Genomic DNA, 14,658 nt, shown 5'->3' on the forward strand with positions numbered 1-14,658 from the left:
GCAAAAAAAATAAACCCCCGCCCACTGCCGCGACAAAAGGGGCTGGATGAGTAAAATTCTCAGAAACGCCCACGAGTCGCCTTGCAGGATGACAGAAGCCTCTGTTTGCCAATGGCTAGCGTCCATTTATGGAGCTAGCCAATGGGAAACAGAGGCGGGACGAACATCCATACTGTTAACAAAAGTTTTCGCCTGGGCGTAGCACTGCGTGCTACGGCCAGGCGAAACCTAAAAAGGTCCAGCACTAGAGGGAAACTTATTTTGTGTGCAGTTTATAGAATGCGAACTAGACCCAAAAGGTATTGAAGCCCTTATACATGAGCACCAGAAACGTTACACCAGGCCACATTCGGTTTTTTTAGGCACCGAAAGATTAGGTGATTTGCCCAGAATCACAGGATGTTCAGCCAGCGCCGAGACTCTAACCTAGTTCTCAAGTCGGCAGCTATGGCTGGGAAGCCTTGGTAAATCTAGGTGATCTCCTTTGATGCATGTGTGATTCTGCTCCTTCAACTGTTGAAACAGTTACATTCTCTCCTATTTATGATTTTAAGACTGGCCCATAGGTTCACCCAAACACTTGACAAATGCGGATCGATAATCACAGGACCCCTTTACTTGCCCTTCTAACGCACACTTTCAGGCGCATAGAAAGACTAAAAAAGTGTGTAAGAAACAAAAGAAATGCCGCCGTACGTGGTGCAACAAAAAGTTGTTGCAAATGTATCGGTAAAATGGATTTGAGATCAATTCTGTAAACGTATGTGCGATTAGGAATAAACTATAAATGTTGCTTCAAAGTTATGCGCACAGAATGCTATGTTAAATACACAATTATGCAGCTTGCCACACTTTACTTTTTTATGATAAAACACTTCCTGTACGAAACTTATACATTAAATAACATTTTACACTGCCATTGAGATGCACGCAAGGCAATTTCAAAACCTTCACATAACATTAAACAAGTATTTGCAATGCAGTAGGTCTCGCATTGACGCGAGTTTCAGCTATTGACATTCCAAATAATGCCTTTTCTTTTTGTTTTCTTTTTAAAAGCATAAATAAAATGCATTGCTATTTACAATGCCAATAGCTTAACCCATGTAACTACGATGTGTATTGCATTGCAAATGCTTGTGGTTGGTCAGCAGTCAATTCTCAGATTTTTTGGCCTCCACTAGCCTATATTTACTCCAACCCAACGGCGTTAGGGGCCCTGCATCTTGCTGCTCTGGGGTAACAGCTACAACTCGAATCCTAAAAAAGGTTTATGCATGGAGGGAAGTACACCCATGGGGTGAGGCATTCCATAAAGATTTTTTTTGCCAGCTTATTTCCAGCTATCCAGGATATTGGGAAATGTCAAGTGTCTCTCATAATTGTGCTGAGGCTTTAACAATGATGTCACCCGTCATTTGTGTGGCTTAATGGCTACAGCGGCCAACTTTGAAGCTGGGGAACCAGCCTCAAGTCTGGCTGGAAGCTCAATCAACCTGCAATTCTGGGCAAATCACTTAATCTACCCGTGCCTACAATGAATGTATTAATCTGTAATATTACTTGTGATCATGTAAAACGCTCCGATACCTTCGAGTCCACGCTATATACAACGGCAAAACAAAAAAAGCAGTAAAAATGCAATAGGTCTTGCCTTTCATTAAGTTAAAGCCATTTGCTTTGCTATACAATACCATTAGCAAAGCAAATGGCTTTAACCTAATCAAAGGCGAGACCTATTGCATTTTCAATGCTTATTTTTTTACTTTCCTGGGATCGCACAGCTAGAGGGCACACAACCTTTTAGTTTGGAATTTCGAAATCCTGCCAGAAATTCTGGGATTTTCTGATGGGTCAAATCCCAGAATTCTCTGCACATGGCAAATTTATGCAGAAGCGCTTGCAAGCACGTGGAAGTCTCATGCGTAATCTGGTCAATGAGTCCAGCAGCTCATTGTCCAGATGGCATGCCCTATCTAGGAGCCTGTCAGCTGAGCCGAGAATCCCAGAGCAGCCCCAGCTGCTTCCTTTCGACAAGGTAGGCGGAAGGCTGTTTGATAGGTAGACATGGACACTACGGAGGGGTAGTGAAAAGGAGAGAGACACTAATAAGACAGAGGCAATATTCTGCAAAGTTAACAGCATTCTTGAAGCTCTTTAAATCTGTCGAACCATTGGTACCTCACTTGAAGGTTGCAGGCTTACCATTTTAAAATTACATTATAAAATTAGCATCTCAAGTCCTAGAATGTTATAAAAAGAAAAAAACCTAACCCAAGGGAGTTGCTCGGGCACTGAACTGGGAAACTCGAAATCTGTAAGGGTCCATTCCGAGAAATAACATTTAGTGGGTTAATCCTTCTGCTACACAAACGTTACGTGTACGTACTTGTGCGTGAGACCTCTTTCTAATTTGTTATCGACCTTATTTTAAAAACCAGACTATTGACTATGCTAGTGCTTGCATATGGTTAGTGCATGTAAGTGCACCGTAGCGCGTAAATTCATGTTAACTGCTGTACCTATTGCTCAGAAGCAGTGTTAGCACTAGTTGTTTAAAAAACAAGAACAGAACGTAACCGCAGATCTGATGGTAAACATGATCACGAGACCCGATAAATAGTCAGCATGCCCAATGACTAGGAGTGCATCTTGGGTTTCCGTGCACGCCTCATTCAAGCTTTTTTCTGCGTGCAGTCCTAGTTTCCTGTGCGTGGGTAAAGACAAGCCAACGATCTGTTCAGAGAACATGGTCCTACGTAAACATGTCACCTTGCAGTCAACATGGCGCTGGCTGGTTTCTGAAGAACTCTCCGTAGGAAAGCCAAACTTTTTTTCCTATGCATTTTTATAGGTTTATGGTATTTTCCAAAGTTTGATGAAATACTGTTCTTGTAAATTTTTCTCTTTCAAGTTATTGAACCTATAAAGAGATCTAGGCTCACGTGTACAGACTAACGAAGAATTACTTACTTTGAAGCACCAGTGCTTTAAATGGACAAGCGCTCGCCATGACGCATACTTTTCTCTTTTTATGCCTTCCCACTTGGACGGCCTCGCCTGCTTTCCTTCTGAAGTGAAAGGTTTTTTTTTTTATTATCTTTGAGGCCACGTGTTTGGCCCCATAAAGATAAGAAATCCTTTCACTTCAGAAGGAAAGCAGGTGAGGCCGTTCAAGTGGGATGGTAGAAAAAGAGAAAAGTCTACGTCAAACAAAACTCTTTCCCAATGGCTGGCCACCGTTTAGCATAAACGGTGATGCCGGCCAAAGGGAGAGAGGGACGGGGCTTAAAGCCTGATACTCAAAGCTACTCATAAACAAAATCTCGCCAGCGAGACTGCGCAGCCGAGACCTAAAAAAAGTTAGACGGAAAGTCACGCTTTTTTTGCAGATGGCAGTTAAGCGCAGTTTTATACGGCGCTGCAAAGTTTAGAAGGACACCTCCCATTGATTTGTACAACATTTTTAATAATTTACTTTAAAAAAATATAATACACTTTCAAATGCACCAACCCGACCTCAAATATATATCTTTTTTTTATTGGCTAACACGGCTAACAGCTCCCTTACGGCTATCTTTACACCTTAAGCTGTTTGAATATGTGCAGAGCTTGCTTCCTGTCAAAAAGAGAAGGCTGCGCCGATAAGTTTAGTGTGCGAGAGGTTAGAATGGTGTCTGGGCGTGTTTTCAAAGGACTCTGCGACGGTATAATAAAGAGAAAGGTTGCACTGTAATTAAGATCGCTATCATTGGTAGTAGCTGAAAGTGGGCATTTTGTTGGCTTTTAAACAGTGAGTGTTTGGCCATAAACAGCAAGATGGAAAAGCTTCCCACAGAGAATGGAACATCTTTCTCAAGCAGGCAAGCCCTTTGTTGTTGCAATGAAAGTGCGTTTGCTGTTTTAGACACTGACGAGAGTTTATAGAAGAAATAGTTTTAAAATGCCCACATACGCCAGTATACCATTTACTTAGAAATTGTATTAGCATGTAAACAAGCTATCGGCTTTGGCAAAGGCAGCAGCTTGTTTATAATTGCATTGAAGTGCGGTGCAAAAATAAACACGCGTCTGCCTTTGCCAAAGGCGAATGCTAACAAAAAAAGTGCGTAGCTGTTAATTAGGAGACACTGTCTCCCGCCACAAGTAAAAGATAAAATCCCGGTGGGCGGGGCTTAAAGGAGACAGGGTGGCAACAAGCGCCTATTGACATGCCTTCAGTGCAATCATTGCACTGCCTTTGCCAAATTTCGTGATGCCAAACGACGCGCACAAATCAAAGCTGAAGGTGGAGCTGGGCAGAGGCTTCTGGAACCGTATCGATTCAAGAAACCGCGTATGACGAGGCAGCGCATGCGCTGTGGGCGTCAGGCCGAGACCTAAAAAACTCTGTTAGAATTTTACCGCAAGACAACAAGAAGTACTCCTAAGTAAATATTTATTAACTCACCAGTCAGAGAATGTTCCCTGCCACCTTTCAAAAGGAGCTATAGAAGTAGAGGGTGCTTAGTACACGGTGGCTAGTAGATGTTATGACACCAGCATTAGCCGTAGTCTTGTGCAGTTATTCCAGTTAGTTGCCAAAAGGGGATATTTAAAAATTTCCTCATGGGTTTCTGATGCATGCAGAAGCCAGGTGAGCAAGTTGTTAAGAGTCTGGGTAGGTTGTTGTAGTACTCACTGTGTGGCAATACCAGTGTGATATTCTTTGGAGTACGTTTAATATCAAGACACTCAGCATTAAGTAAATGCTGGCTACTTCCAAAGGTGGTTACCCCTGGAAATCGAGGTGTGAGCTAATAATCATTTAGTTGTTCGATCTGTTCATTGAAGCATGTATGGAAAGGATTGGGGGCTATGAAATGATAAATCCAGAAATCCCAAATGACAATATAATTAAGCAAAGAAGACCATGTTATTTAAACAATCTGAGAAAAAATTGCTTTTAAATAAAATATATATATATATATAATGTAAGCATGTTCACGTGAACGGCTAGAACAAAACTGTTAATAGTGTATTTCATAGATCCTTATTGCAAATGCCCCAGCCCCCCCCCCCCCTAATTCCCACACAAGCATATTTGCTTATGGATTGGAAGTATGGAATAGTAATTGTCCCACCCCAACAATTTAACACGTAAATTTGGGTAGGTCAAAATAAAATTTTGTGGCAGAAAGTGACCAGTACACACCAGACCTTGAGGTGTCTGGTGTGCAAAGCAAGTAATGCCCCAATGTAAACATAACGTTTGTTAGGCGAAAACTACCTCACTTTTAAATTCTACTCCCGAGAATATCGGATTTTAAAAGATGTAATAGATCTCAAAATTCGACCTGGTCCACGCATAAATGATGGCCACAGTGCTTCAAGTCCAATTATTGTACGAGGCATGTAGTGTTGTATTCTAGCACCACATTTTATTTTTCGAATGCACATGATATCCGTGTGTATGTATTTACACAGTAGTGTGTTACTGCAGGGATTTAAGTACAACCTGCAGGGAATGGCTTTCTCCGATTTTCTTCCTCAGATTGATTTAAATAAAAATAAAAAAACACAATGAAACTGAAGGATACAATAAACCGGCACCACAGAAACTAGTTCCTGTAGCACATTGGGTTAATGGGTTAATATGTCATCTCAAGGGATCGGCCTTTCACTCAATTGGAAGTTTACTCAGCCTTTTATCCTTCGACGGCCAATATCAGTCAGTAACATCAAGATACATACTCTAGGTTCTGGTTCTCCAGCGGGTAGCTCGTGAGCTATTAGTAGCCCCCACCCATTTTTAGGTCTCGCGACCTCGAGCGGAGCGAGAATTCAAGTAGCCAAAATCCTCATGAAACCACCAGCTTTTTGCTGGCGGTTTTCATGAAGTTCACGTGAACCACGTGATCAAACACGAACGCGCATCAGCCTCCCTCCCTCCTAATTGCATTTTCCGCATAGCACATCAAAGGGCTTCGCCCAGCGTGCGTTCTGCGGCTTCTCCTCCCCTAAGGCTTCTCCTCCCCTAATTAATCACGGCTGGCTGGCCGGCCGGCAGGCCGGCCCCCACACACCATCCCCCTCCGCTCTCTCCCCCACGGCTTGTGGCAGCTGCATTCCTGCCTTTTTCCAATGTTCGAAATGGGATCCCCGGCTGGCCAGGGCTTTCGCCAAAGTCAGTCAGAGACCACCACTCCCAAGTCAGGGCAAGGGAGTTACACGCCCTGCTCACCCTCTAGGTAACGTGGCGCGAGCAGCAAGGCTAAACTCGGAGGCGATGTGAGTTAAGTATTTGAGCACGCACCCCAGCAACAACACCCAAAGGCCCACCACAAAGGAAACTCCACACAAGGTTATATAAAAATAGCCTTTGTATTACACCAAAACACATTAGATAAAACACACACTTTACAATGTGCCAGAGGCACGGGCAGAATTTACAGGGGATATGTACAAGACAGGGCCACCTGGACCACTGTCAGGAATCAGAAGTAACACTTTCAGAAATAGCACTTAAAATGTAAAATTACTTTAGCACGGAGCGAGAATTCAAGTAGCGAAAATCCTCATGAAACCACCAGCTTTTTGCTGGCGGTTTTCATGAAGTTCACGTGAACCACGCGATCAAACACGAACGCGCATCAGCCTCCCTCCCCTCCTAATTGCATTTGCCGCATAGCACATCAAAGGGCTTCGCCCAGCGTGCGCTCTGCTGCTTCTCCTCCCCTAAGGCTTCTCCTCCCCTAATTAATCACGGCTGGCTGGCCGGCCGGCAGGCCGGCCCCCACACACCATCCCGGCCCCCACACACCATCCCCCTCCACTCTCCCCCATGGCTTGTGGCAGCTGCATTCCTGCCTTGGGTCATGTTAATAATGATAGCGCGGTCACTTTCACGGCTTGGGTATATATTGTAAACGCACGCGTTTAATGAAGAAATCGCATCGAGTAAAACATTAATTTCCGATTGAGGCTCAAACGGGGTTACTTTTTTTATTAAGCACCACGTCATGCAGCTCGCTCTTAGTCGCCAACAATAATGGCCCACCTTTCTTTTTTTCATGCCAGCTCCCACCACTTCCTTCATTCCCTCCACCCCGGCAAACATTTATCCCTTGTTTTATTTTTTGCTTTCGCCCTCCCACCTTTCAAGCACAAATGCATTGTTTCCCTTTCCACACCCTTTCCGAGTGCATCAAGTTAGGCAGAAAGAGGCCCTGGCACCCACTCGGCCTCGGATTACTTTCACGGTGCTCAGTCGCCAGCTGGGATGTTTACTGACGGATGTGGGCTCTAATCGCCTACAGCACGGACATCGCCGAGGGGCATTAGGGAGTGTATGTACATTTTTAAATAATTGTTGCAAGTGAAAATAGTACAAACGTACCATTTCCCTTCCATCGCTGCTTCTTTTTAATTTTGGCTTTCCCTCTTCCCGCCTGACGTTAGGTGCCCTCCTCCCACCCTCCAAGCACAAACGCAGCTTTGGTGTTCTCAGCACATGTTTATTTATGTTTCCTGCTCGTGTTCTAATCTCTACTCCATCACTTTGTGTGTATTATCGGCGTACTCCATCACTTTGTGTGTATTATCGGCGTTTACTGCTCAGCTCATGTTTGAGCTCCGCTACATGTTTGGCACTCTCTCTGCCTGCTTTCTTTCATTACCGGTGAGCATTCTCCCTCCAACATTAGTTCTTTATTTGTAAATAGGCTTGCAGTGTATCTCACTGCCGTCTGTTAAAAGTATCTGAGTCTTTAGTTTAACAATAGCATTTATTGGTTCTTTTAAACGTCGTGTTGTGTGTTATGAAAAAACATTCACATTTATAGTTGCCTTTGTGCTCCACATTGATTTTTGGTACTTTTTCTGCCTGTTTTCTCTCATTCCCGGCGTGATTATTGCATACGTTGTTTCCTGCTAGTGTTCCAAGTTCTACTCCAAAACTTGAACTTTCTTACGGGCATAGCCAATAGGTCTCGCTTTTGGGACCTTATAAGTATTTAGTGATGCAGCACAATATCCTTGGTGCAACAAAAACTGTTGCATAGCTAAACACTTATAAGGTCCCAAAGGCGAGACCTATTGGCTATGCCAATGCTTGTTAAGTAGGTCTCCAGTGTATATTCTAGTCTACTAAATTTTAATCTTGTGCTTGGCTTAATTAATATATGTATACCAAAATTGAAGTGTGTGCATCCGAGACGAAAATGTGTATATATTCAGACCTATCTAGAGAATAGTAGATTTAAAGCAGATATTTAAGTGAGAAGTCATGTGACATTGAAGGAGATTTATTACTAATGTTACCTTGGTGCCAGAGGCAATTCAGTTATGGATACAATGTAATACCCACGTAAAGGCATTCCAAATTGACAAAGCCTTTTTTGCATTGTTTCGTGAAACCCTGCTTGACACATTGAACTGCTGGCAACCCTGCACTGAGGTGACCACTGCTCGTAATCATGCATGGTGTGTGACTAATGTAATCTTGACTGATATTAACATTATAATAAAAGTAATAGTTTTAGCTCTGGATGGTTCTCATTTAACTTAAGGAGTATTACAGAAGAGGTTGGAGACCCCTGCTCTGGGTGAACATCTCAAATACATGTCATGTTTACGTTAACACATTAAGCACCAAAACACCTCCTTAACAAACAGCAGTTGAACAATGGTGCTAGCTCTGTTACACACAAAAAACAGGTATTACAGGGTACAACCACGAGGGAGGCAAAACCAATGAAAATAGACTGTCGATATTGAATGCACACCTGTCAGACCCTGCTCAGAGAAGCGCAGACAGGGGCTGCTGGGTCACAACTGTGGTGGCTGGGTGTAGACTTGTCCTCTGATCTGCCCTACCATGCCTCTGCAAACTGGTACACATACACCCCCTTTCAGACTCCACTCATAGCAAGGGTGAATATTCAGGGCAGCACAGGGAAATAGTATGTGTGTGGTGAGGGGGTTAGAGAGTCAGAACTCAAAAAGTCAAACAGACAAACCACTGTGACCCCCTACCCCTAAAGGCTTCCATAGTTTTTCCAATCCCATTTGGGGGCCAGACTGGGACATGCATCCCCAATATGTGCCCCATCTCTTCGGGTGGGCAGAAGGCTGATTGGATGTCAGAGATGTGTCCCCCAAAAAAACACAAGCATTGGCAAACTGAAGTGGTGTTGAGTGATGCGGAGGTGGTTGTGAGTAGTGGCGGAGGTGATGCTCAGGTGATCCGGAATGATTGAGGTGATGCTGAAGTGGTGGTGCGCTGGTTATGAGGTGATGCTGAATGATACATAGATGGTACTGAGTGATGCTGAGGTGGTGCGGAGTTAGGCTGATGTTGTATAGCTGAACTGGTGCTTATGAACTGTCCGTGTGCAGGTCTTCCACGAAAAACTCTTTATTTAACAATATTCCCAAAAACAAAACATTTTAATGCGCAGTGTCCTTTATTTTGAATAGTAGGCACCTTGTTGGATGTTTTGGGCATTTCAATTTAATTAGTGTAGCTGAAAAATAAAATAACGGTGGCAGCGTAGACGCCCGTTAAGGGTATTAAACGTTCCTGCAAATTAACAGAGCCTAACCACTTACATATGTTGCACCAATCTCTGGACGGAGACAGTGGGAGTGAGAGAGGGGGGGGGGGGGGGAGAAGAGTGATGGGGTGGATGAGGAGCCAGTAAAGGGAGATAAATTGCAGCAATAAGAAACAATACACAGTCACTGGCCATTCTGCCTTTCATGTAGCCCACCTGGGTGTTACATATCAGTTTGGGCAGTATCCTGTTTAATCTTGTAGCTAGAATCATTGTGTAGATTTTGCAATCTACGTTGATGAGGGAGATTGGTCTGTAGTTTTTCGGTAGTTGATGATCTTTGTCTTCTTTGGGTATAACGGTTATGGTAGCTCCTGTCATATTTGCTGGTATTCTCCCTGTGTATGCTGCGTGGTTGAAAGTTATTTCCATGAGTGGTGCGAGTTGCGGTAGGAAGGACTTGAAGTCTCCCGTGTAACCGTCCGGGCCGGGGGCTTTGTTCTTTTTTAGGGACCCGACTGCCATTTCCATCTCTGTTGTGGTGAATTCCGCCCCCAGTTACATGCTGTCTGCACTTTCTAGCTTTGGTAACCCTAGTCTTTCTAGGTACTTTTTGCATGCATCTTTATCTAGTTGTTTTAGTTTCTGTAAAGGTCTGAGTAAAATTGCCTGAAGACTCAGAGAATTTCCTTGTGTTTGGTGTACGTTTTGTTGTCAGTGATCGCTGTGACTGCCCTCCGATTGCTTTTATATTTCAGATATGAGGCCAGGAGTTTCCCTGCTCCATTAGCTTCGCATAGGTTAAGTGCCTTGCATCTGCTGTACCAGAGGCCGGCCCTCTCGCTAGTGATTGTTGTATTCATATCTGGCGTTCTTTAGTCTGTGGAGAGTGGGATCAGCTTGTTTGTCTTTTATGAATTAGAGTTGGCGCAGACCAAACTGTGGCTCGTACACAAAACTTTCTGGACCCCGAGCGTCTACACAAGCTAGGACTCAGAACAATACTGGAATTGTAAAGGGGCCAAGGGGGACCTGTAACACCTGATCTTCCTGTGCCCGACTCACGGATTTTTGGGGGAGGGTCTTTGATTTTATAGACAGAATGTTCAAATGTAAAATGTCAAGGGACTTTCCCTCGATCATCACAGCCTCTATCCGAACCAACCTCCCCACAGAGGAAGAGAAAGAACTCCTGGACCTTCTTCTAAACGCTGCAGTCAAGCTAGTCCTCACAAACTGGAAAGACACAGCTAAAGTGTCGTATGGTGGATGGCTCTCCTGGATCACCTACCTAAGGGGAGCCGACACTAGCGATAAGTTGTTCACCCTGGAAAACCACCTCCAGAGACTTATGGAAATCAATGGACAAGTCCCTACTAACCTTTGACCCACCATAAAATATGATCAATCCGAAGGAACGCCTGACCAGCCGAAGTGTACCCCAATGCCATAATACCTTGCTGTTACCAGACCTAAGCTATAATCTCTCTCTTTACTTATTCACATCTTTCTCTTTCCTTCTCCCTACATTACTCCTACGAACTACAATAGGGGGCCCGTCATAAACTTACCATGTATGACCTACCCTGTATGCTCGCCGGCGGACTTCCCAAAGTGAAGTAAAACCCGGTTTACTGTATGTATAAATACCATAGATAAAAATGTAAAGAACTTGTGGGAGGGGTGGTGGGTCTGCCTCCTGTTACAGTAGTGGCTATGGTGTGCTTTCTATCTGGGCAGCACAGGGGTACAAATGTTGCTGCTGATTATTTAAAAATAAACAAATAGTGTAATAAAAGGGCAATAATGTCAATGCTAAAGTTGCTAAGAATAATAAAATTTTAAAATATACTAATCACAGACACTTGTGGTGTAGGAGTTTGTCCCTCGGCCGAAGTGGAGAGGACACTCCTTGTAAGGAAAGCTGCACGGTCAAGCACCTTGATGCTTCTGTCAGAGCGCTTTATAATCCAGATTATGGCGGTGGGGTCTGTCCCTCGGCTGGAGGTGGAGGGGAAGCGCCTTGTGAGAAAAGATGCGAGGTCCAGTGAGTTCACAAATGCTAACACCGGAAACCTGGGCATCTGTGTGAGAAATGTGTTTATTAAACGGGAAACGAGAGAACCACGTGGATGTGATGGAGGGGGCACGTGCAGTGGGGTGAAGGAAACACGCACCACAGCTGTGCATTCGGGTGAAAAGAAGCACGCACCACAGCTGTGCAATAAGGTGAAAGGAGGCACACACCAAATATTTGCTTTATGCAGTTTTGTGAAAGGAAGCACGCGCCACTACTGTGCAGTGGGGTGAAAGGTAACACTCGCCACAGTGGTGTACTGTGCAATGGGGAAGGGGGGGGGGGAGAGAGGAGGCACGCACCACAGCTGTACACTGCAGAGATGTGAAAGGTATGGCGCACAACATCTAAGCAGAGGCATTATTTAACAGCCGGTGCCAGCAAGCATGCACAAAAAGCAAGTGCTAATTAAGTACCCATGTGCGCATCGGCAAACACCGGCTCAAATTAAGCCCCCAGGAAAGGCCTGCGTTACGCCCCTGGCTCAAGTGAGCACCAAAAGCAATGTGGGAAAAGGAAACATACCACAGCTGTGCACTATGCAGAGATGTCAAAGGTAGCACGCACCACAGCTGCACAGAGATGTGAAAAGAAGCACACACTCGTGGGAGTGGGGTTTCTCCCTTGGCCGGGGTGGAGGGGACACTTTTCTATCACAGACGAAAAGCCCACCCACACAAGTGGGGAATCCTTATCGGAGTAGTGTGGGAACAGTTGGTGGTAGGTGGGAGTGTTGTTTATCACTACAGACGCTGGAACTTTCCCTAAAAGACACGAGAAAATCGGCGATTTTTAGCACAAGTTTGACTATTTGCAGGGCTGTCTGGGTAGGAAAACCAGGTGGAATTCATGCAAGTCACACCACCACAAACTTCTACAGACAATACGTGTACAAACTTGGAGTTCTGGACATACCGAAGTGCCCAATCATAAAAAAAATATTTGATGACCGCTCCAACTGTGGGTTACAGCGTAGAACCAGGCGCCTCAGTCTGCATGCTATCATAAATATAGCCAAACTAGGGTGTTTTAAAATACACGTTTCGTCTCCGTCACAGAAACTGAAGCACAAAATCGCACATTCTGCGAAGTATTCTAGCACGAGTATTAAAGTGCAGCATTTAATGGTGATGGGATACCTCGAATTTAAGTGTGACTCTTGCTTTAAAGATGGATGCGACCCATCCATTCAAAATCCGACTCCCTTTCACAAAATGTAAATCGAGTTACCAAGTAATGTCGTTTGGTCGATAATAAGTAATGCACTTCAACTAGGTGTTCACATGGAAAGTTACATTTCCGTCACATCACCTGAAAATGATTTTACACGCCACAGTTAATAATCCACATTTGTAAAGCGCGAATCACCCGTCAGGGTCTCTAGGCGCTGGGGGCCGTCGGGAAGATTAAGCAAGCTATTTCCCAGAGTCACATGGTGCTGGGCTAATCTGCCGCCGGTCCCGGGGATCGAACCGTGATCCCCAGATACCGGAGTCAGTCACCCTGGCCGCCGCGGCGGCTTGTAGAGGCGTTGGTCTTTGTTGTAAGGCTCCTTTATGGTCCTCACCTGGCAGAATCGCCTTCTACCCATTCCCCCGCGGGTGGCGCTGGGAGGACACATTTCAATGAAAAGAATAGAGAGGGGGAGGACAGAAACGAGCCCGTGGTTTCACCTGTGCTACATTTAGACTGCTCTTACCTGCCAGAGTCGGTTTCCGCCCAACTTCACTCTGGTAGCTCTCAAAACCCGGGATCGGCCCCAACTCGCACACGTTCACATCGTTGTATAAACAGTCCACCAAGTAGCAGGTCTTCTTTCCGCCGACGTCCTGGACCATAGCCAGGTTGCATCTCTTGTCCGAACAGCAGCGGGCCGTGCACTGCTCGGCGGTGTCCACCGGGAAAGTGCCCAGGTCGCCGGCCATCATCGGCAGGTTGTCGTACTCCACGCCCTGGCCGGGCTTGGACACGAGGGTAGACGGGCAGGAGGCAGCGCTAGGGGTGGACTGCCCCCACACTGGAAGCACCAACAGCAGGAGGAAGGGTAGTCGCCGTGCGGCCATCCTCGACCCGAGTCCAGGCAACAGGGCTAACGGAATCCTCTTTATTAGAAGCGCGCGCGAGGCAGCGCTCGCGGGTTCTAAGCGTCTCGCGGTGGGTCGGTTAGAGAGGTCCGGCGGATTCAAACGACTACAAACTCAGCTCGAATTTTCCTGCGTTGCGGACTGGTCGCGAGCTTCTCCTAAAGTAAAGCAGTTGAACCTGTTCAACAGCTGGGAAGGGGCGGTGGGCGGGGCACTTGCAACGTGAAGTCGGACTCGGCAACGAACCCCACCTCGGCGTGACGTCACCACGCCGGTAAAAGTACCTGCCTGGCCACTCCTAAAAACATTACCTGACCCAGTGCCTTGGTCTGTGCGAAGTGCTTATCTGTAACGGAAGGGGACAAAAAAACGTCACAGCAGCCAACCGATAACGCAAGGAGAACTGAAATCAAGTCATTTAATATAAAATGTGTTTGCGGCTCTAGGTGTTGCCTATTTCTTTGAGAAGCGGGGCCCAACAGGTGTTGGTAGGCGGGCCTTGGAGTCTGACGCCGCCTTCCTGTGACTCCTCAGTTTCCGGTAGGGGAGCGGCCTCCTAACCAGAAACCTGTCCAAGCCGCTTGCTTTATTGCTCGTTTGAAATTTGAAGCGGTCTGTTTTTCTCTTTTTATTATGCTTCTTTTATGACTTTGGGAGCGCGCCAAATCCCCACTTTGAGCGCACTGGCACCGGATTGTGAGGTGTAGTCCCTATCCCACTTTGGTAGTCCCCGCTGGACAGACCGTCTCTCTCCTGTATATCCAAATTACTACTTTTACCCCTCCCCGATTAAAACAAGCATTTTCAAGGCAATTGGTCTCACATTTGTGAGTTGGAAGTGCAGTGATCGTGTTTGCATAGTGCTATTGCAATCTGTATGACCTGACGGCGCTAGAGAACCAGAACATGGAAAATAGGAACTGAGGGAATGCGGCTGCCCGAGGCCACCATCGTTGGCCAC

The 14,658-nt window shown here is 45.6% G+C and overlaps 1 protein-coding gene across 2 annotated transcripts in view; it reads right to left on the reverse strand.

Moving 5' to 3' along the window:
• The window catches only part of LOC144781567 (putative Kunitz-type serine protease inhibitor), a 123,981-nt gene extending 109,776 nt beyond the window's left edge, over positions 1–14,205 (reverse strand). The window contains exon 1 of one of the 2 annotated variants that reach the window (XM_078660478.1): positions 13,313–14,205. In XM_078660478.1, coding sequence (XP_078516604.1) covers positions 13,313–13,676 — 364 coding nt within the window. In that variant the 5' untranslated portion in view covers positions 13,677–14,205. The remainder of the gene's footprint in view (positions 1–13,312) is intronic. The other variant, XM_078660479.1, reaches the window with a different exon arrangement.
• Between the last annotated feature and the right edge of the window lie 453 nt (positions 14,206–14,658).

This window comes from Lissotriton helveticus, chromosome 9 (assembly GCF_964261635.1).
Source record: "Lissotriton helveticus chromosome 9, aLisHel1.1, whole genome shotgun sequence".
Lineage (NCBI taxonomy): Eukaryota > Metazoa > Chordata > Amphibia > Caudata > Salamandridae > Lissotriton > Lissotriton helveticus.